The sequence below is a fragment of the Palaemon carinicauda genome, chromosome 24 (genome assembly GCF_036898095.1).
Source record: "Palaemon carinicauda isolate YSFRI2023 chromosome 24, ASM3689809v2, whole genome shotgun sequence".
NCBI classification, from domain to species: Eukaryota; Metazoa; Arthropoda; class Malacostraca; order Decapoda; family Palaemonidae; genus Palaemon; species Palaemon carinicauda.
The window spans coordinates 2998121-3021565 of NC_090748.1; the positions used below are offsets into that span (position 1 = coordinate 2998121).

A 23445-nucleotide genomic window follows, 5' to 3' on the forward strand; every position below is an offset into this window, starting at 1 on the left:
TTAAGGCTGTTAGAGCAATTTAAAAAAAAAAAGATACAGCAAAATGTGCTTGAAAGTTCAACATACCTTGGGGGTAAAAGGGTTTCCTGCTTAGACTAGGCATAACTCTCTCGTATTCATTGATATGAGATAGACCCTTTTTACCTTGCTAAGTTGGTAAACAATACACCACCTCCAGTCTCAAAGCTCCTTTCTATTTTACATTTCTCTTCAAATACTGCCACAAACTCTTCATGCTCAGTAAACTGGCTAGTACAGTGGTAACGTTTCTGCCTAGCATTTGCATGTTGGCAGATTTTTATATATTTTCAAAAAAATTAGTCCAGTTTGTGTCTCCTTCTGTGAACTGTAACTATAGAATAGGCCTAAATGAGATGGTTTTACATAAAAGATTATACAGCACATAAAGTAATTTTATTACTTTTTATATCTTTTATCATCATACAACGGTATGATAAAAAATATTTCCAGGAATTTGCATCAAATTACATTTTGTTTGCTCATATAGGTTTGTATAAAAAACACACCATGCCCTATTTTTCACCCTGTAATAAATCTAGACAAGTTGGCATTAATAAACACACAATAAATTGTAAAGATAATGCTTCAAATGCTGTTAGTAATTCTTTCAGTGTTTAGCAAGCACTATTAGCATCTTGGGATGGTGGCTAATACCAGTGGCTCATGAACTATGATTCATGGATGGTATTCTATCCATTTTCTGCAATAGAAATTAAACTATCAATCAGCTTCAATGGGAAGCATTCAGAAGGTTCAATGCCAAGAGGCATTTTGAATTCCTACGTGGATTAGGTTAGGCTACTGTTCTCTACCAATCAACTTGCAACTTCCTGAACAAAGTTAAATCTAACGTAGTTCCTGTATTGGTAATTGCACTTTTTGATACTTCAAGCAAAATTTTTTTGGAATAAATTTAATGATAAAAATTTTAATAATTTTAGTTTTAATAATTATTTCAATAATAATTTTAATAGTGGAATTGGTGGTGTAACCAGTTGTTTTAGCCGTCGGTAAGCACTGAAAACGTTGTAGAGGCCATGCAGTAAGTGCAAGTGTTGGTGAGGCAGTGATTTTTGCATTCCTTTATTGAGATATCATGTACCTTTCTTTGAAAGGCAACAATCCAAGCTATCTATATTAGCAACTGTGGCATCTAGGACCAAGTGTAATAGATTTCTAAAAACAAACCAACTATTAATTAAGGGATTTTGACGAAGGAAAAATCTATTTCTGGGAAGAGACCTGTGATGCCCGGTGAAAGAAGTCCTTCTTTACACTTTTCTAATCTAAATCTTCCAAATATACTAGAGAAAGATAAAAGCATGGAATGCAGAGGTTACTACCCTCGCGCGATCACCTTGTGGGTGTCGTGTATACAACAGGGGCGTGTGAAAACCACTATTCACAGGCTGTCTTCCATTTAGATAATCCCTTCATCAAAGGGGAGGGTCGTAACAGGCCCTAGAGAACACAGTTGGACTACCCCACCGACACCTACTACGCGCGCTCTCCAGGTCATCCTTCTGTTTTGGACTTGCCCGCTAAGTCGTTAAACAAACCAACTACTAATTATGACACATAGCAATGAGATAGTTTCAAAAAATTTCAGGACAAAGGTCTAACAAAGTTACACAGCCTACGAGTATCAGCCATCTATCTTGAGATGCTAGGTTGAGTCTTTAATAATAGCACTTGAAGCATTATTCATCTATATAAGCCATAAAATAAATAATCCCCAGATATGTGATATATCTATCTTGTAAAAAAATTCATTGATATAAGAAAAGATAAATAATTTCACTGGACTACGAGTCCCCAAACGTCCACCCTTTATATAAATAGCTTCATCTATATTCACAAAATGGTTAAAAAATTTAAGCAAAAAGTACTCTGAGATCATTTTTAACATATAAAATTCACAAAAAAATAAAAAAGATATTATATTATCTTTCCTAAAAAATTATAAAGACATACATGTATAAAAATAAGGCTACTGTTAACAATTAACGGAAGACAGAAATCCTCAAAGATTGAAAGGACTTGCAGTATAATTTTTGTCAGGAGTATTCTGTACAAATAATTCATCTTCTGATTCTGAATCAAATATCGTTCCTATATTTTTCAAATCCATTCTGCGGAGGTTTAAACTTGGAGGGGGCTCTCCTTGCATCTGGTATTCCTCGGAGCTGTTTCGGATACTATAGCCAAAGTACTGGAAAATTCCTGTGAAAAATCATAATAATGAAATGCCGAATAAGATTATCCAACACAGAATTCTATCATCTAAATAATGAAAAAAGTCACAACAGTCTATCAATCAGAAAGCTTTATTTAACAAAATATTGTTCACTGATGCATATTCATCTCAAATGCTGTTAACTAACTGAGAAAAAGAAAGTGAAAAATTACAATAATTGTGATTTCATACAAACAGTCTATGACAAACTAATGTCAAATATTCAAGTTAAGAAGAAGAAAATTAAAGAATGGAGTAAACTCATTTACTGAATCTCCAGTTATATAAAACAGAAGATACATGCACAGGAGAAATAATGAAAAGTAAATATCAGTGCACACAATAATACATCAAAGCATAAAAATTAATACAAGGAAGGTTATCACTATCAAAATTATAATATATACATGCACACTATTAGCAGAAATTTGCAAAATTATAAAAAATCAATAAATGACATTTTCAAAATATGTAGAGTATAAAATACAAATAAACACTGTTCACCAATTTTATGGCTGTATTAAAATTCTTGCCTAGCAATAAATCATTGCAAAATTTCATATGATGTTCCAGTCCTTTTGGTTGGAAATTATTACTAAGCTTCCTTTTGGAACTTCTTGAAATAGAACATACAGTATAGTCCCTCTCTCTCTTTATATATATATATATATATATATATATATATATATATATATATATATATATATATATATATTTATATATATATATACATATGTATGTATATATATACATATGTATGTATATATATATATATATATATATATATATATATATATATATATATATATATATATATATATAGTCAAATAAGCCATGCATCCATTTTGGATATCGACTACACAAGAGGTAGATCATTCATACAATTATCTTTGAAAAATTGCAGATATGTTTCTTGAGGGAAAAAGTTTATCTTTTTGAAACATCAGCCCTCTACCTATAACTACCTGAAATTTATTACAAAAGATAAAGGAATTCAATTTTATAATATTCTCAAAAAATAAAGTCTAAAGATGTGGATGGGCATATCTAAGAGAAGGCTAAATGGAATTCAATGATACTTTCCAAATTGGCATTACATATAATTATGTTAAAACACATTAGTTTTCAGAATTTTAGTTAAAGAATTTCATACAAATTAATAAAATATGGACGTTTATAAATGCAACCTATTTAAACAAGAAATTACTTTTTAAGATATCTGACACTGGTATTTTGACCTTAGTTTAAATATCATTTGAAAATTGGTAGATTTCTTCAGCAATAAACATAGTATTCCCAAACATTGTAATGGGGCCTAATGGCATTGACACGCCCCCTATGAATCTACATGCAGTTCAGCACTTATTTGGACTTCTTAAAGACAGAACGTACAACATGAAGGCATGCAAACAAGAACTAAGATGGAGTGCCATAAAGAGCAGAGATTTTGTGCAGGAAATTACCCTTCCATTGTAGTGCCTTCTTTTATCACTAACAGCCAATTAGCCATGCAAACTGACAGGGAAACCAGGAATGCAAAACATGAGCTCACAATTTGCTGGTATTTACATTTCAATCACTGAAATATCAAAGTACTGTGTTGTGCTACTACCATAATGCATATACTAAATTGAATAGTTATTCCATAAGGACCAGTCTAAATTGTACATGTGTGGCTATGCATATTCACATTATCAGGAAATCATTATGATGAATATATGGTCTGTCCAAGTTCTGCTATCCATCAGTATTTCCTCTTAGAAGATATGATTAAAATCGTTTATTTTTTTCAGTTCTATGTCCTATAACCAAAATAGAAATGGAAACTTGGATGAAGTAAGAAATTCAAAAAGAAAAAAAAAAACACTGACGTGAAATTAAAATGAAAGTTAGTATCGATTAATATCTAAAGAAACTCTGAGGTGTTAATGAGAAACGAAAGTAGCATAAGAATTGTGTTAGTGAAAAAATTAATATAAATACAGTACTCAAGAGTAACTTTACTGGGCCAAGTTATTGACAAAAACCAATGTAATATTTGTTCCAACAATGCAAATCTTCATCTTTTGGAAAGGAATATATTTTGAGTAAGTAGCTTCAATCACTGAAGATTGATAATCGCGTAGTGGCAGCAGTTGACTGAAGGGGTGTATCCATTCACTCACCTGTCTACATGCCATCACATGATAATTCATCTCCACTGCTGCTTGAGAACATTGACTTGGGTTTTCTGAAGTTATTACCATCTTTACAGCTTTGTTTTTATGCAATTTAACAGTGTTTGGTTGTCCTTTGCATTAAAGGTGATCAATGTACTTATCCCGGCCAAGATCATGGGTGTGGCCACATAATGTTCTCATCACGATCGATCCTCATACCTTTTGTTTTACGAATCCTCCTTCAAAGGAGTGTGAAAGTGGTTGTGTACCAGTGGCAGACGTTCAGCTGAAAACATAAAAACACCAAAAAAACCGCTGTAGTTGTCATTGGAAGTAATACACCTCCCTTCACTCCAACAACTCCATTTGGTTTCATGTCTCCTGTGATTTACAGGCTTCTGAAACATCAAAAGCCTATGCCTTACATTAGGTAAGGCATATCTGTAACCCCACCTTCTTCATAAAATGTTTCTCACTGATCTTTTGGGTGCATGATCCTGGGAACCTTTGTCATGGTTGTGGATAACCCTTTTCTGCACTCTGCTTGCATAAAATCTTACTTCTTATTAGTGAATATCCACCATATGCCTGAACAGCGGCCTTCATTACCTGTCCCTCCACCTTCTGAAATACCAGAAATCTCTCCAGGGTTTCCATTTAAGAAAAAGTTATTGAAGGTTCTAAGGCTACCCCTGGCCTCTTGTGGGTTCCTTTCTTTGCTACTTTCTTAGAACATTTAAAGGCTGTAGGGAAGAGGTGAGTGATATGTGTAGTAGATGTAAGGAGAGAAAGAAATGACATGTTTTTTCATCTCATTCCATTTTTCCTCGAATAGAAACTCTTCTTTTGTTAAATAAAAAATGTACAAAAAAGGGGAAAGTGTTGATAGTGCATGCCTTAGGAATGCCACGGTCAATGGTATCAACTACCATTCATGATGAAGGATGCATTTGTACATGTGTATGTTCTTTTCCTTAAAATACTTAAGCATGATTTATCATATTTTTGGTAATATGAGACATTTTAAGACATTACATTTAGTTTATATAAAAAACTGGTTTATGCCATAGCTTCCGGAATCAATTACAAATCTTCACTAACACAGTAAAAACACAAGAGAACAACAACCTTTACAATGATTTTTCAAGATCTCAAGTTTGTTTTTTTAAAGGTAAGATTTTCCACCACTTGACAGACTACAGAGCCTTCAGTTCACAACAAAAAGTCTCAATTGGTAAATATGAACCCTATGAAAGGTTCATATTACAAATTTCAATTAAAAGCAAAACTGCAAGATAAGAGCGTGATTTAGTGGGAGGCATTCCATATCGAAATCATGTGAATATTACCCACTTTCCCCTTCTTCAGCCACTTTAACATTATTAAGATTAAGTCATTCAGCAAACAAAAGTCACAGCATGGTATTGAGTGAGTTTGCCATGCCGAGCAGAAGTTACCATTGCTATATTTTCCATCCTTATCGAATAATACATTCAATCTTCACTTCTCCTAAATCTCACAAAGATATGTCTCCAGTTTTATTCTTTAGGGCAGATAATATAAATGGATAAATTCCTTAGCAAACTACTATCCAATGGAAAGGAAACTATATCATCCAGCTAAAGTAAGAGATCAAGGAAATGATTTCCCCAATTACATCATAACATTAGCAAACAGTAATAATAAACCCCAAAGAAAAGAATAAAGATGTCTCGAAAAAAAGACTACATTCGGCAAAAGCATCTCTGAAGCTCTAAGAGCCACTTGCAGCAGACAGTATGACCTATTAACTAATGTTTGCCTTTTTTTCTGGTAAACAGCGATTAAAGTGTCTAAAATGATTTACAATGAGAAAAAATATTATCCCAATTAATGGGCTGGTGATGTAACCAATCAAAATCTAACCAATTTAGAAATTACAATTTTTTTTCATTATTATTACTTGCTAAGCTACAACCCTAGTTGGAAAAGCAGGATGCTATATGCCCAGGGGCACCAACAGGGAAAACAGCCCAGTGAGGAAAGGAAAAAGTGAAAAATAAAATATTTTAAGAAGAGTAACATCATTAAAATAAATATCTCCTATGTAAACTATATAAACTATAAAAAAACAAGAGGAAGAGAAATTAAATAGAACAGCGTGCCCAAGTGTACCCTCAAGCAAGAGAACTCTAACCCAAGACAGTGGAAGACCATGGTACAGAGGCTATGACACTATACCAAGACTAGAGAACAATGGTTTGATTTTGGAGTGTATACATTAACTAGAAGTGAGAATCAGGAAAGACTTTATGTGTTTGGTATGAAGAAACACCACTTAAAGTAGTTAAATATAAAAAAATAAACCTACAGTATCAATCTAGCTTTTACTACTTATAGTTTCATTTGCATAAGCAATAGGACATACATTAAACTATAAAAACAAAACAATCCAAAAGTAGGTGACAATCTTGCTCTACTGGGGAATTAAAATATTTTAATGCTCTTCGCATCCAATAACCAGGTATTGTATATCTTTCAAACAGTAAATTATTAAAAATGAGATCTCATGTCTGACTGAAATTCAAATGAGATTCATGCACAATACAGTAAATGGCTATTGACATTACGCATCACAATTCAAGTACAATGCTTGTAAAACTAGAGCAAAAATCCTAACAAAATACAACAAAGCACAAAGTGGTTATACAAAGATGATTTTCACCACTCTACACTACACTGCATTTTTTCAAATAGATATGGTAGCTGCAAATGCAAATACAAAATGAAATTGATGGTAACAAATGATTAGTACTTACCTATGGCCATCCATATAGCAAATCGAATCCAAGTACCAGACGACAAATTAAACATTAAGTATAAATTAATGATAGCACTGATGGCTGGGATCCATGGAACTAAAGGCACCTGTGGAAAGATAAAAATGGCTGTGTAAGACCAAGTGTAAATGAATATAGTTTATAAGAAGCAATAAAGAAACAATAATAAAAGACACAAATATAATATAGTTATCCATTAACATTTGCAAATTTGATTATTCACAAGGAAACCCACAAACTCTTTAAAGAAATAGTCTGGGCATTCAAGGGATTCAGTTATATAATAAAGAATACACAACAGCATTTATTATTAGCATTATTATTATTTGCAAAAGTACAACCCTAGTTGGAAAAGCAGGATGCCATAAGCCCAGGGTCTCCAACAGGGAAATAGCCTAGTGAGGAAAGGGCAGAAGGAAATAATAGAAGTGATTAACAATTAAAATAAAGGAATTACCATTAAGATGATATTTCCCCAAAAATGAAATTACTCAAGTGCCATATGTGGATGAGATCATGATGAGAGGTAAATGGAGATGGTTTGGGTATGTTCTTTGCACTCCCCAAGAGAGATTAGTTCACCAAACGTTCAACTGGGCTCCACAAGGCACTGGAAGAGTTGGAAGACCTAGGTCTACATGGCTGAGGACTATGAAGTGTGAAGTAGGAGATGATGGATGGAGAAGTATTGAATTAAAAGCTCAAGATAGAGACGACTGGAGAAATCTAGGAGACGATGAATGGAGAAGTATTGAATTAAAAGCTCAAGATAGAGACGACTGGAGAAATCTAGGAGACGATGAATGGAGAAGTATTGAATTAAAAGCTCAAGATAGAGACGACTGGAGAAATCTAGGAGACGATGAATGGAGAAGTATTGAATTAAAAGCTCAAGATAGAGACGAATGGCGAAATCTAACAGAGGACCTTTGTGTCAAAAGGGATAGCAGATGATGAGGATATTTCCAATGGTGATCTACAAATTTTGAGCAGCAAACCAGAAATTGCTCAACTAACAGTAATTTGTTACAATGAGCATGCATTATTGCTATGCTACCGTCTACAATATATTCTCAATTACTTCAACCTTTTGGTTGCTATTTACAGATGCATACCAGGATTTATTATTGACGAGGGGAAAAATGCTTCTCTTGCCATTTTCTTAAAATTATCGACCTATCTCATTTCATATCTAGATAGGGATAGCCTTTGTATACAATAACTTCCATTTAGAGAATCTTCCTTTACTACCCTGTCTATTACCTCATTTTTATTAATTTCCACACGAGAGGAAACCCAGAATGGTCTTCCACTGTCTTGGGTTAGAGTTCTCTTCCTTGAGGGTACACTTGGCATGCTGTTCTGTCTTGTTTCTCTTCCTCTTGTTTTGTTAAATTTTTATAGTCTATATAGGATATATCTATTTTAATGTTGTTACTTTTCTTAAAAATTTAATTTTTCCTTGTTTCCTTTCCTCACTGGGCTATTTTCCCTGTTGGAGCCCCTAGGCTTATAGCATCCTGCTTTTCCAACTAGGCTTGTAGCTTAGCAAGTAATAATAATAATAAGAATGATTTCTTCTGCTGATATGAAATATGAAAGAGCCCCTCTTGAGCTTTTTGAATGAATAGGTGCAGGCTATAAAAACTGGTAAGAAAATCTTATACAGTATTCACTACTGTATTGAAGTCACAGTATAATTGCAATGGTTTTAACATTAGTTATTAATACAAGTTCCAAAGCATTCACTAATGCCATCATTTCTACAATGAATATAGAGGCACAGTTAGATAATTTAGCTACCTATGACTCCTCCTCGTAGACTACGACACATCCAACACCCTTCTCCGACTTTGAGACATCAGTATATAACTTTAATTGATTTTCATATACAGCACCATTTTCATGGAATTTAGAATCAATCTCTTTTATGGGAGAGTCTTTATGACTGATTTTGGGCATATGGATAATTAGGTATGACACAAGGGTGTCTCGAGAATACTTCATTTTCTGAATTCTTTTCCTGTTAAGAGAAACGTAAACAACTTGATCTATTAGTCTGATTCGAAAGAGGTTTGACGATCTTCCCCAACCAAAATCTCTCACAGTTTTTAGGATTTTTTAATATATATATCTATATATATATGTATGTAGCAAGGCTTTATCACATGGCCCACCACATTTCCACAGAGAATATAGATCATTTGATCTTACCATGCTTTGAAACCACCCAACTCCTCATTGAAGTTGAAGACTTAGTTGCCTAGGATAGTATTTTTCTTATTTAAAAGTCGCCTTTAATTTTGCTGGATCGTGCCTTTGGCCTCTTATTCTGTGGATGCCGATTCTCACATAATTTTCCTTTTTTTCTGAATTGTAGGCCCTCTTCAATATGACATCAACCCATCCCTTTTATGCTGCAAATGACTTTTTTTTCTTCTTTGTCATGACTAAAACTCTTACTGCTGGAAAAATCTTTATGCAGATTCAAGTCCTTCTGCCATAAGATGTGGGAATCACTAAACATCCTTCACTTTGTTGTGTCTTCTATCCATATGTTCAAAGTTTTCTCCATCTTTACTAAAACTTTGTCATTTACCTTTGCATGAATGTAGCAATGGATGGGGCCCTGGCGATCCTTGATCGTATCTCTTTTCTTCCCATAGAATCAAGTAACTTCAGCTAGACTTTTTCTCTTTCACAATTAAGAGCCACCACCTGTCAAGCCAACTTTAGCCCTTTGGCTAGCTTTCACTTCACTTGAAACACATTTAGAGGCCATGATTACACAGTACTGTACACAATCACATGGTAAACTTCCATATGTTATACATACATGGACAAGGCTATCACAGTAAAGGATAGAACTCAGGTCCCTTGATACCGGGCACACAACTCTTAACTCAATATGTTCACTGCATATAAGTGGCGTTCTGTGTATACTTTTGTATACTGGTAACAAAAGGTTATTCGCAAGAGGTAAATCTGCATTTGGTGAATTCATGGTCAAGTTCTATTTGTGATGTAAAATTTTTTAAGGAATTCTATAATTTGCTGTTTTCTTGGAACTAGAATACAAAAAATCAAATCTTACTATAAAACTTTCAGGTTAAATAACATACAAGTGGAAATTCAAATGAAATAAACAAGTTATAATAATTAAACACTTGATATCTGACATTTTACCATACTGTACAATAATAAGCTTTTATAGGGTTGGTATACCACCTTTAATTTCAGCTAAAAAAAGGGGGGCATGGCTGAAGAAATTAACCCTTTTACCCCCAGGCTATTTGGAACTTTGCAACCCTTAACCCCCAGGTGTTTTTCTTTTCAAACATATTTTGCAATATATATTTTTTAAATTGCTCTAACAGCCTTAATTTTTGTCATAGAGAGGTCAGGTTGGTCTCATTCTTTTGGAAAATGCCTGAAGTTTCTCATAAAGTTATCAAAAGTATGCAAAAAAAAAAAAATGTAAATAGCAGTTTTTTGCAAGGACGTACCAGTACGTCCATGGGGGTAAAGGGATGAGTTTTGTGAAACGTACCAGTATGTCCATTGGGGGTAAAAGGGTTAAACACGTTCAAAGAGGAACTTATGATGTAATTTTTATCATGATCTGTAATCACTTAGAATTATCAAGAACATTTTCATCTGGTAACCACCTAAATTATATGTTTGGATTGGTAATTATTCATTGTTTCCTATCTCAAAATTCTTACCTTAAATGCAAGTGGCTTCCTGGACTGCGGTTGACGAGAGATAACCACTATATTAATAAAGGTTATAATGAACAAGAGTGTTACAATAGTAATTGCACCAGATTCACCATCAGATATATTTTTCTGAAGTATCACAAGCAACATGCTGAGGATAGCAGAGAGGACGCCTGAAAAAAAGAAATATAACTTCATTAGTACCCCATAACCTCTGATTCATGAATACTGTTTTTGAAACAAATCTCATAACATCTTACACTTAAGAACTATTCTGTAATTAATCTCTTACATAAGACCATTAAAAATTACGTAATTGGGGTTGTGGTGGCCTATGTGGTAATGTCCTTGACTGGTGAATGCCAAACTGGGGTTTGAGTCAAGCTCAAACTCATTAGTTTCTTTGGTCGCTACAACCTCACTATCCTTGTGAGCTAAGGATGGGGGGTTTGGGAGAGCCTATAAGTCTATCTGCTGAGTCATCTCAGCAGCCATTGCCAGGCTCTCCTTGGTCCTAGCTTGGGTGAAGAGGGGGCTTGGGTGCTGATCATGGTCAGTCTCTAGGGCATTGTCACTGTCCCTTTCCTCTGCCATTCATGAGCAACCTTTAAACAGTTTAATTATCAATTCCTAAAATGTACAAAATGAGGTAGAGACTAGCCATATTTCAAAACAAGGGGGAATGTGAAATTATGAAAATGCTCTCCACTAATTCTTAAAAACTAATGTGAAAAATTGCAACTGAATAAATCCTTCACCATAAACCTAGGACAATGTAAGACAAAAACCTTAAAATGAAATTAAATCAATGACACTAATTTCATCACGGGCTATTTTTATCATTATTATTAGTTAAGGCTATGAATAACAATCACATTCTCTAATTCTGAATGTTAAGATGCAATTGTGGTTTTATATGGAATTAGGGAAACACCTAAAACCTTAAAGATTTATGAGGATTACTATCTTCACCATCAGAGGATATGAAAGGGCATAAAATTTCCCCAAAGTCAATAGCTTTTACATCTGGTTTCTGATAGATCTTAAAACTAACTGATCCTTGTGATTTACTGTGGTTATACTTGCTGCCTATTTGGGGTTATGGAGGGACAGTATTTGGAGTTCCATTACTTCATGAAATAAATCTACATCATCGGTTTCCTTGAATAAGTTCGGACTTCTGCAGACAGCACGATAATGCTAATACAGTGGCTTCTTTCTAGTTACAGATAAAATAGTTCACTGCTTTTAGTGCCCAGAAAGTTGCCGCTCAAAGCCAATATACACAATCCTCCTCTCTCAAAGGTGATTCATCCAAACCCATCCACGATACATCTTACCACAAGGAGAATATACACTATCCTCAAACACAAAGGGTTTCTGAAACCCTCTAGAATCTAGACTGTCTATTATAGGTTCCAAAATTTACCAATATTCCATATCAAAGACATTGGAGTGTTTTTTATTGATGCAAATGACAAGAAATTAGATATTATTAAATCTTTACGGTTAATTCTTTTATGATAAGAAAAGTTAAATTTCAGCCATTAAGGGATTAGATCCATGCTTAATTTTGAGCTTAAGCATCAGGAATTGGATCTCTACCTATCAGATATTATTGCGAATGCATTATATTGTAAAGTTTAGACTTCAAAAGTGAAGAGACAAAGAGACTGACGTATAAGGTACCACTTACCGCTAGAATATCCCTGCCTTTACTAAGGGCATGTGTTTATTGAAGGGTAAGAAAATGGGGACAATTTTCAATTCTTAAGATTTTACAGGTAAAGGTTGATTAAACAGATTCTGGAGAAGAAGCAATATGAACATCAGGTGTCTAGAAATAAAAAAAAATTATTATTAAAATTCTGTCTTTTGGGAGGGGAAACCGGCCCAGCAGGACTTACAAGTTCAAAATATGAGCCTGGTTTCAAGGTGTGGAAGGTTTGGGCATCTTTTAAGTTTTTTGAATGACAGAGCCCAAGTGCCTTGATGGAAAAACCAGTGAATGATTCCACTTTTCTAGAAACAAAAGGCCAAGGCTTAGGTTACTGCTATACCCTTCAAGCAGTAATTCAATTAATGCTTTGCTCCTAAAGTGAGAGTATACCTGGAGAAGGAGGGTTTATCATTCAAAGCATAAATTGCAGCCAAAATTGTTCTGTGACATTTGCAAAGCAGTGTTGTGGAAAATCAGAGTATGAGGGCCAAATATCTGCTACCCAACAAAACCTATCCTAAAACTTCTAGATTAAGGCATTACGAAGTGCATAAAGCATCTTAAACGGGCAAACATCTAAGACATTTTTTATGAAAATAATAATATTTATATGTACACGTTTTATGGAAAATCTTCTACACAGCTAGGCTACATGGAAAATTGGATTCAAATTCCCATTTTCTATGCAGATATATACCTATTCCAATAATTTGCTCCAATTATGAATAATTTTTACTGCAAGTACTCTATATGAACTATTTCTAGTTAATCTGATTTAATGTTTTTGCTACACTCAACATGCTTTGAGATGATAAAGATAGCTATAGATGCAGAGACTGACATGAATATACTAAGCTGCTGAACGGTGTTCACAGTCGCTGATGCCATTACATTCATTAAAGTAGTGATTGGCGAGTTGTAGCATCAACCGATCAATGCCTGTTTGGAAGAATTTGAGGTCAAGGCTGTAAAGATTTCAAATGCTTCCCTGAAATAGAAGGTAATGTCAGGGAGATATGACAGATGGTATGACTATTAGATAACAATAGATTGAGGACATAATCAAAGATGTCATTGAACATATACAGTAGAGGGGCATCGGGAAGAGTTAACAAGTGCTCCTTTAAGAGAACTCAATAAGTCATTAAAAGAAGAGGAAGATGAAGACTGAAGAAATTGAACTTCAGAACTGGACTTTGGAAGAATTAAATGAAGGGTTTATGAAGAAGTGATTTTAAAGAAAAAAATTAAAGATTACGATTCCCATAAGTAGAGATGCATTAAAGTGATTTGAGGTCTTAGGGAAGCTGTTATCTCTGCAGCATGCATACAATGACATGAAAAGGTTGAACGAAACAGGGAATCATTTAACTACCAGTACTGTCCCTAGAGGCAATACTCTGAGTGACACCTAACCAGGTGAAGGGCCTTTACTAGGAGCGAGCCTAAGAAGCTGTTGACTTTAAGAAGATGTTGCAACAAGATCTACTGCAAATGGGAGAATCAAAACCCTCATATATCAAATGTGCTTCACAGTATAGGGCTTACATTGCTATGAATTGTATAAATAATTTTGGAAATGGAATAGACAATTGTACTGTACATATGTATATTATGAACTGTCAATGGAAGGGTGATGTTTTTTGCAGGAAAGATGGCTATATTTAGATTATCCTCTGTAAATTTGTTATTTCCCATCAGAAACTACCTGAGAACAAGAGGATTAAATTATAAGGGAGCCACAAGTGATTCTAACATGTTTTTTTAACTACGCATCGAGGATCGAGTTAAAAAATATTTTAATAATAAAATTTATTTCTATACTCTTCTGATAGTCATATTGTCTTTTTACAAAAGCTTGGTTTATCAACATTTACCCATAAAATTTAAAACATTAAAGAGCTCAGAGAATCATCTGATGTAAAACGCCATCAATAGATGAAAAACGAGGTTGCTTAATGGTAATTACTTCAGCGAGTGGAGATATAATAGGATCAAGACTACCAACTTAATTTTCTGCCTCGAAACCTAGTTGTGTAAATTAGTGACTAGGAATGCACGAGGACAAGTATTTAGCAGCAGAAGGATCTAAAGTAATTAAAGGCGTCGAGGCTCTGTAAGAGGATCTTGACTTTGTAATGTGCAGTAAACTTTCAGAACCCTTACTAAATGGAACACTGTTACCCTATACCAAGCTAAGGGAGTTAGGTCAGGGTTAGCAAACAGGCAGTTAAGATCAGAATGATTGCCTACAAGCGAAGACTCACTAGCATTCTGAGATTAACCCTTTTACCCCCAAAGGACGTACTGGTACGTTTCACAAGACTCATCCCTTTACCCCCATGGACGTACCGGTATGTTCTTGCATAAAACTGCTATTTAAATTTTTTTTTGCATATTTTTGATAATTTTTTGAGAAACTTCAGTCATTTTCCAAGAGAATGAGACCAACCTGACCTCTCTATGACAAAAATGAAGGCTGTTAGAACAATTTAAAAAAAATGTTATTTTTATTAGTAAAATAAATTTTTGAATATACTTACCCGATAATCATGTAGCTGTCAACTCCGTTGCCCGACAGAATTCTATGGAGGGATACGCCAGCTATCACAATACTAGAAGGGGGTGTACTTACCAGCGCCACCTGTGGCCAGGTACTATAGTACTTCTTGTTGACACCTCCTCAATTTTTCCTCGGTCCACTGGTTCTCTATGGGGAGGAAGGGAGGGTCAATTAAATCATGATTATCGGGTAAGTATATTCAAAAATTTATTTTACTAATAAAAATAACATTTTTCAATATTAAACTTACCCGATAATCATGTAGCTGATTCACACCCAGGGGGGTGGGTGAAAACCAGTGTACAAGATTAAAGGATAGCTAAGTATCCCATATTTCATATAACAGTTATCTCAAATAACAATGAAATAATAAGTACCTGGTAAGGAAGTCGAATTGAACCGTTACTCTGCCTCTTTTTTAAGTTCGTCTTCCTTACTGAGCGCAGCGTTCCTCTTGGAGGCTGAATCAACTCAAAGGTGCTAAAGTATATAGGGCTGCAACCCCTACTAAAGGACCTCTACACAACCTCTAACCCAGGCGCTTCTCAAGAATGAATTGACCACCCGCCAAATCAAAAGGATGCGGAAGGCTTCTTAGCCTACCGTAACAACCATAAAAACAACAATAAAAGCATTCAAGAGAAAGGTTAAAAAAGGTTATGGGATTAAGGGAATGTAGTGGCTGAGCCCTCACCTACTACTGCACTCGCTGCTACGAATGGTCCCAGGGTGTAGCAGTTCTCGTAAAGAGACTGGACATCTTTAAGATAAAATGATGCAAACACTGACTTGCTCCTCCAATAGGTTGCATCCATTATGCTCTGCAGAGAACGGTTTTTATTAAAGGCCATCGAAGTAGCTACGGCTCTTACTTCGTGGGTCCTTACCTTCAGCAACGCAAGGTCTTCCTCCTTTAAGTGAGAATGGGCTTCTCTAATCAGAAGCCTTATATAATACGAAACCCCGTTCTTGGACATGGGCCTCGAAGGTTTCTTGATGGCACACCATAAGGCTTCTGACTGTCCTCGAATAGGTTTAGACCTATTAAGATAATACTTGAGAGCTCTGACAGGGCAAAGAACTCTCTCTAGCTCGTTACCTACCATGTTGGAGAGGCTAGGTATTTCAAACGATCTAGGCCAAGGACGTGAAGGAAGTTCATTCTTAGCTAAGAATCCGAGCTGAAAAGAACATGTTGCAGATTCGGTCGTGAAACCAATGTTCTTGCTGAAGGCATGAACCTCACTGACTCTCTTAGCTGTTGCAAGGCAGACGAGAAAAAGAGTCTTGAGGGTAAGGTCCTTGAAGGAAGCTGACTGGAGAGGTTCGAACCTAGGTGACATAAGGAACCTTAAGACTACGTCTAGGTTCCAGCCTGGAGTGGATAGACGACGCTCTTTAGAAGTCTCAAAAGACTTAAGGATGTCTTGAAGGTCCTTGTTGGAAGAAAGGTCCAAACCTCTGTGGCGGAGAACTGAAGCCAACATACTCCTGTACCCTTTAATCGTAGGGGCTGAAAGGGATCTCTCATTCCTAAGATGTAATAGGAAGTCAGCTATTTGGGTCACAGAGGTATTGGTAGAGGATACTGCATTGGCTCTACACCAGCTCCGGAAGACTTCCCACTTAGATTGGTAGACTCTACGAGTGGAAACCCTTCTTGCTCTGGCAATCGCGCTGGCTGCCTCCTTCGAAAAGCCTCTAGCTCTAGCGAATCTTTCGACAGTCTGAAGGCAGTCAGCCGAAGAGCGTGGAGGTTTGGGTGCAACCTGTCTACGTGAGGTTGACGTAGAAGGTCCACTCTTAGAGGGAGAGTCCTGGGGACGTCGACTAGCCATTGAAGTACCTCTGTGAACCATTCTCTTGCAGGCCAAAGGGGAGCAACCAGCGTCAGCCGTGTCCCTTCGTGCGAGATGAACTTCTGAAGGACTTTGTTTATTATCTTGAACGGTGGAAATGCGTAAAGGTCGAGATGGGACCAGTTCAGCAGAAAAGCATCCACATGAACTGCTGCTGGGTCTGGAACTGGGGAACAGTACAGCGGAAGTCTCTTGGTCATGGAGGTGGCAAACAGATCTATGGTAGGCTGACCCCACAAGGTCCAAAGTCTGTTGCACACACTCTTGTGGAGGGTCCATTCCGTGGGAATGACCTGATCCCTTCTGCTTAGGCGATCTGCTGAGACGTTCATGTTGCCCTGAATGAACCTCGTGACTAAAGTGAGGTTTTGACTTCTTGACCAAATGAGGAGGTCCCTTGCGATCTCGTATAGGCTCCTCGAATGGGTCCCTCCTTGCTTGGAGATGTAAGCCAAGGCTGTGGTGTTGTCTGAGTTCACCTCCACCACCTTGCCTAGCAGGAGGGACTTGAAGTTCAGCAGGGCTAAATGAACTGCTAGTAGCTCCTTGCAGTTGATGTGGAGCGTTCCCTGTTCCTCGTTCCACGTTCCCGAGCCGTTCAAGGTCGCACCCCAGCCCGAGTCCGATGCATCTGAGAAGAGATGAAGATTGGGGGTCTGAATAGCCAACGATAGGCCCTCCCTGAGAAGGAGATTGGTCTTCCACCACAAGAGAGTGGTCTTCATCTCTTTGGTGACTGGGATAGAGACTGCTTCGAGAGTCAAACCCTTGTCCCAATGAGCTGCAAGATGGAATTGAAGAGGGCGGAGGTGGAGTCTCCCTAGCTCGACGAACAGGGCCAGCGATGAAAGGGTCCCTGTGAGACTCATCCACTGTCTCACCGAGCAACTGCTCCTCTTCAGCATGCTCATGATGCAATCTAGGGCTTGGCTTATCCTTGGGGCCGATGGAAAAGCCCGAAAATCCTGACTCCGAATCTCCATTCCCAGGTACACAATGGATTGGAAGGGAATGAGCTGAGACTTTTCTATGTTGACTAACAGACCCAGTTCTTTGATTAAGTCCAAAGTCCAGTTGAGACTCTCCAGACAGCGACGACTCGTGGAGGCTCTCAACAGCCAGTCGTCTAAGTAAAGGGAGGCTCTGATGTCCGATAAGTGGAGGAATTTTGCTATATTCCTCATCAGAAGCGTAAACACCATAGGAGCTGTGCTTAGGCCAAAACACAGGGCTTGGAATTGGTAGACAACCTTTCCAAAAACGAATCTCAGGAAAGGTTGGGAGTCTGGATGAATAGGAACGTGAAAGTAGGCATCTTTCAGGTCCAACGAGACCATCCAGTCCTCCTGCCTGACCGCTGCTAGGACCGACTTCGTCGTCTCCATCGTGAACGTCTGCTTGGTGACATACGCATTGAGCGCGCTGACGTCCAGCACCGGTCTCCAACCTCCTGTCTTCTTGGCCACCAGAAAGAGACGGTTGTAGAAGCCCGGGGATTGATGGTCCCGGACTATAACCACTGCCTTCTTCTGTACAAGGAGCGACACCTCCTGGTGCAACGCTAGCCTCTTGTCCTCTTCTTGTAGTTGGGAGAGAGGTTGATGGGAGATGTGGTCAGAGGGGGTTTGCGGCAGAATGGTATCCTGTAACCCTCCCTCAGCCAACTGACAGACTGGGCGTCTGCACCTCTCTTTTCCCAGGCTTGCCAGAAGAACTTGAGTCTGGCTCCTACTGCTGTCTGGAGATGCGGAGAGTCAGTTTTTTCCTTTAGAAGCCTTGGAACTTTTCCTAGACTTGCTCCTGGAAGAGTCTGGACGGGAGCTTCCTCGGCTGGGGGCTCTACCACGAAAGGGCGGTATGAACCTCGTAGCAGGAGTATCAGCCACTGGGGTGCGATAAGTCCTGGGGACTGAGGTAGCAACCTTAGTCTTACGAGCCGATGAGGCCACAAGATCATGTGTGTCCTTTTGTATCAGGGCAGCAGACAAGTCCTTAACAAGCTCTTCGGGAAAAAGGAACTTCGAGAGCGGAGCGAAAAGGAGTTGAGACCTTTGACAAGGTGTGATGCTGGAGGAAAGGAAGGTACAAAGCTGCTCCCTTTTCTTAAGAACCCCTGACACAAACATCGAAGCAAGCTCGCCAGATCCATCTCTAATGGCCTTATCCATGCAGGACATTAAGATCATGGCAGAATCCTTGTCCGCAGGGGAGGTCTTCTTGCTGAGGGCCCCCAGGCACCAGTCTAGGAAGTTGAACATCTCAAATGCTCTAAAAACACCCTTCAGGAAGTGATCAAGGTCTGAGAAGGTCCAGCAAACCTTAGAGCGCCTCATTGCTGTTCTACGAGGAGAGTCTACCAGACTTGAGAAGTCAGCCTGGGCAGAGGCAGGTACTCCCAAGCCTGGTTCCTCTCCTGTGGCATACCAAACGCCCGCTTTAGAAGTGAGCTTAGTCGGAGGAAACATGAACGAAGTCTTTCCAAGTTGTTGCTTAGACTGCAACCACTCCCCTAAAATCCTTAACGCTCTCTTAGAGGACCTTGCTAAGACGAGCTTAGTATAAGTAGACTTAGCTGGCTGCATGCCCAGCGAAAACTCAGATGGCGGAGAGCGGGGGATAGCAGAGACAAAGTGGTCTGGGTATACCTCCCTAAAAAGAGCCAAGACCTTACGAAAGTCAATAGAAGGTGGAGAAGACTTGGATTCATCCACGTCTGATGAGGGATCCAGGTGTGCAGCCTCATCATCCGACACCTCATCACCAGAGTGTAGCGAAGAGATCGGTAAGGTATGCTGAACAGCAGAGTCAGCACGAGCTGGAACAACAATATTTGTGGTTTCCTCTTCAAGACTCTGTTGAGGGAACACCTGAGGCTCAGTCTGCAAAGGCTGATCAAAAGAAGTAGCAGAAGGTAGGCGCATGGGTGGAGGAGGCTGACTCCTGGCATGAGTGTCTGAACTCAAGGGTTGCGCTTGCTGAGTGGTTGGCGGATGCGCAGTAGCAAGTTCCTGAGGAACGAGTTGAGGTTCCTGAGGTGTGAGCTGTGAGCGATGAGGTAGTGGCTGCGCAGAACGCAATAATTGTCTCGCGAGTTGAGGTTCCTGAGGCGCAAGGCTAAGGTGTTGAGGTGCTTGCCTTGAGGAGGGTTGAGCTCGCTGCAGCGAGAGCTGAGGAGACTGACTCATGGATGGGAGAGGTTGTTGTACCTCAAGAGAGTGTTGCCTCACTGGTGGAACTGCAAGTGGAAGCGGAGGAAGTAAGGTATAAGCTTCCTGTTCCCATTGCTGAGGTTGCCTTAAGGAAGGCGGAGGGAGCTGCACACCACTGGAAACAGTAAACTCAGAACGTGGTAAGGTATCCTGAGGAGCCTCAACATCGTACGCCTGGCAGGCAGTACTGCGGTCAGGCGGAGCGATCGCAGGAGGAGGTGTAACCTTCTCAGCCTGACACTCACGCATCAAGACCGCAAGTTGTGACTGCATGGACTGCAGTAGAGTCAACTTGGGGTCGGCAGACACTAAGGTCTACCTCAAGCCTTAACAGCAGAGATCTGTTGCGGCAGAACCTTACTCCTCTTAGGCGGAGTGCATTCAACTGATGACTGCGGCGAGTCAGAGCTGATCCAATGACTGCAGCCTGGTTGAGTTCTTGAGGTCTGGACTCTGCGTTTGAGTGGTCTTGAGACCTGAGTCCAGCGTTTCTTCCCTGACAATTGATCAGCAGACGAGTAAAAGACGGGCTCAATCGTCTGCAGGTGGGAGTGACGGTCTCTGGAAGACACGCCCGCAACCACCGAGGATACTTCTGTGCGCCGATCAAGGCCTGCCGAACCCTTTTGCCCTTCGACATTGCTTCTCCCCTGGGCTTGGGAGCTTGCAAGAGGTCCCGGACTGGGAGGACGACTGGCACGCACAGAAGTATCCTCACGCACCACACTGACACTGACACTAGCACTTGGCACTGCACTGACACTAGCACTCGTCACAGCACTGGCACTAATACCACCCACTGCACTCTTGACCTTAAGTTCCTTGACTTCGGCCATAAGAGACTTATGATCACTAACCACTGACTCTACTTTGTCACCTAAGGCCTGAATGGCACGCAAAACAACAGACATATCAGGCTGAGGGCAAATAGTAGGTTCGGGGGTAGCCACTACAGGGGTAGGAAAAGGTAGGGGATCATGAGGTGAGGAAAAAAGTGAAGAGTGAGAAGAACTCCTCCTAACTCTCTCTCTCTCTAACTTGGTTGAATACTTAAGAAGACGGACAAAATCAAGTTCCGAAAGTCCGGCGCATTCCTCACATCGATCTTCTAACTGACAGGGCCTTTCCCTACAGTCAGAACAAGCGGTGTGAGGATCTACCGAGGCCTTCGGAATACGCCTATTACAAGACCTACATCGTCTATGGGTGGGGGCTTGTGAAATGTCAGACATCTTGAATCAAAAGAGTTAGCCAAGTGGGGTTTCAAAATCAAGCAAAAGATCGTTAACCGTTAATCAGGACTAAATAATAGCTATCTAAGCTAATATAGAAGTTTTCCAGTAAAGCGACAGCCGAAATCTGAGAGAAATACTTCACCAAAAGCCGTGAAAATACTCCAAGATCATAAGCGTATCCCAGAACGTCTTGCCGGAAGCACGACAGAGGAAAAATTGAGGAGGTGTCAACAAGAAGTACTATAGTACCTGGCCACAGGTGGCGCTGGTAAGTACACCCCCTTCTAGTATTGTGATAGCTGGCGTATCCCTCCATAGAATTCTGTCGGGCAACGGAGTTGACAGCTACATGATTATCGGGTAAGTTTAATATTGAAAAATATACTGCAAAATATGCTTGAAAAAAAATAACCCCTGGGGGTTAAGGGTTGGAGATTTCCAAATAGCCTGGGGGTAAAAGGGTTAAACAGAGGAAGCTAAATAAGTTACAAGCACTGAAGCCCATCACTAACAAAACTTTGCTGGTTAAGTATTATTTACATAACAGTGCTGGTGCTTCATGTTCGGTATCATCCCCGCTATAAACAACTAGCCAAGCATTCTCTGGATTTCCCCCTGAAATGAAAACAAAACAGTACTGCACTATCCCCGCGCAAGAGTTACTAATAAATCCAGAGGAAGAAAACTTGAACCTCAATGAAAGTTATCACAACCTGGAAGAGGCGTACGTCGATTTTAACCAATGACATAAAAATTGAAATAAGAAAGGCATTTTGGCTTCCATTCTTGCCATTAACCACGTGTCTCACTACTTTACTAGAAGGATGTATCTATTGAAAGGGAAAAAAATTGATTTTATTTCTTAATTTTGGGGATAAATGTCGATAAACCAAGCTTCTGAAAAAGAAGAAGCAATATGAAAATCAGGTGAGTATAGAAATACAATAATAGTTTGTATCTATGTACATCTAAATAGTGAATTGATAATCTTGAAGTTACTTAGTATCTGAATTTCAAAACTTAAGTTACATTAACATGGTAAAATACAGATGCTAAATTTTAGGAATAATTACTTATACAAAATGATTTATGTAGAACACTGTCTAACATCTCTCTCAATAAATATAGAAATTTTCAAACTTGGTTTATACAATATCAAGTATCTTACACTGCACGAGGGAAGCTTTTCTCTAACAAAGACAAAAACATTAAGAGGGAATTCTGGAACCAGAATACACTCTAACAAAATGCTGTCAAGTCTCATCTTTACATGTATTGCCATACATACTTTGATACCACACAAAAAATCTACTCATGAGAAGGAACCTACGAAGTATACAATAAGGAAGGTACAGGGAATATTCATTATACGTATTACATGGGATACTCTCTACTTACAAAATACTAGTGTAGCATAGTTAACTAGTGAAGCACTCAAATCAGTAGGTTCACTAACACATTTTATATTGAAGAGCTGATGACAATAGTCTTTGGCAGTGTACTCATAACTGTGGTTAGTCATATGAAAGGGTTCTTCTGATTCTAGCAAGCCTCTTGGTTCTGATTCATCATCATCTCCATATCTGTTAGCAAAACATTAAAAAGAATTAACCTTTATAAACATGCAAATTTGAGCTATTGGTTATTTTACAATTATATCATATTAAGGGAGAAAGTACTGGTACTATATACAGACAAAACCCTTAGAAAAACATACTATACATCTAAAAAAAAATCAAGATTAATTGGAAATTTAGCGAATCTCTTCTCCAACACATTTTGATATTTTGGGCTCCTTGCCCTCCTGGAATAATTCTTCAATGCTTGGGAGCAAGTTTTTTATATATTGGACAAACTCATCTTTTACTTACTCTGTGAAAATATTTCACAAATAAGATTTTCTTG

The 23445-nt window shown here is 38.5% G+C and overlaps 1 protein-coding gene across 1 annotated transcript in view; it reads right to left on the reverse strand.

Annotated features, from left to right (window-relative positions):
* Positions 1–382: 382 nt before the first annotated feature.
* LOC137618042 (cationic amino acid transporter 2-like) overlaps positions 383–23445 on the reverse strand; it is a 71034-nt gene continuing 47971 nt past the window's right edge. The window contains exons 13-16 of the mRNA XM_068347964.1: positions 22939–23123; positions 10961–11127; positions 7215–7323; positions 383–2244 (exon numbers count right to left, since the gene is read on the reverse strand). Of these exons, the coding sequence (XP_068204065.1) occupies positions 2045–2244; positions 7215–7323; positions 10961–11127; positions 22939–23123 (661 nt within the window). The 3' untranslated portion in view covers positions 383–2044. The remainder of the gene's footprint in view (positions 2245–7214; positions 7324–10960; positions 11128–22938; positions 23124–23445) is intronic.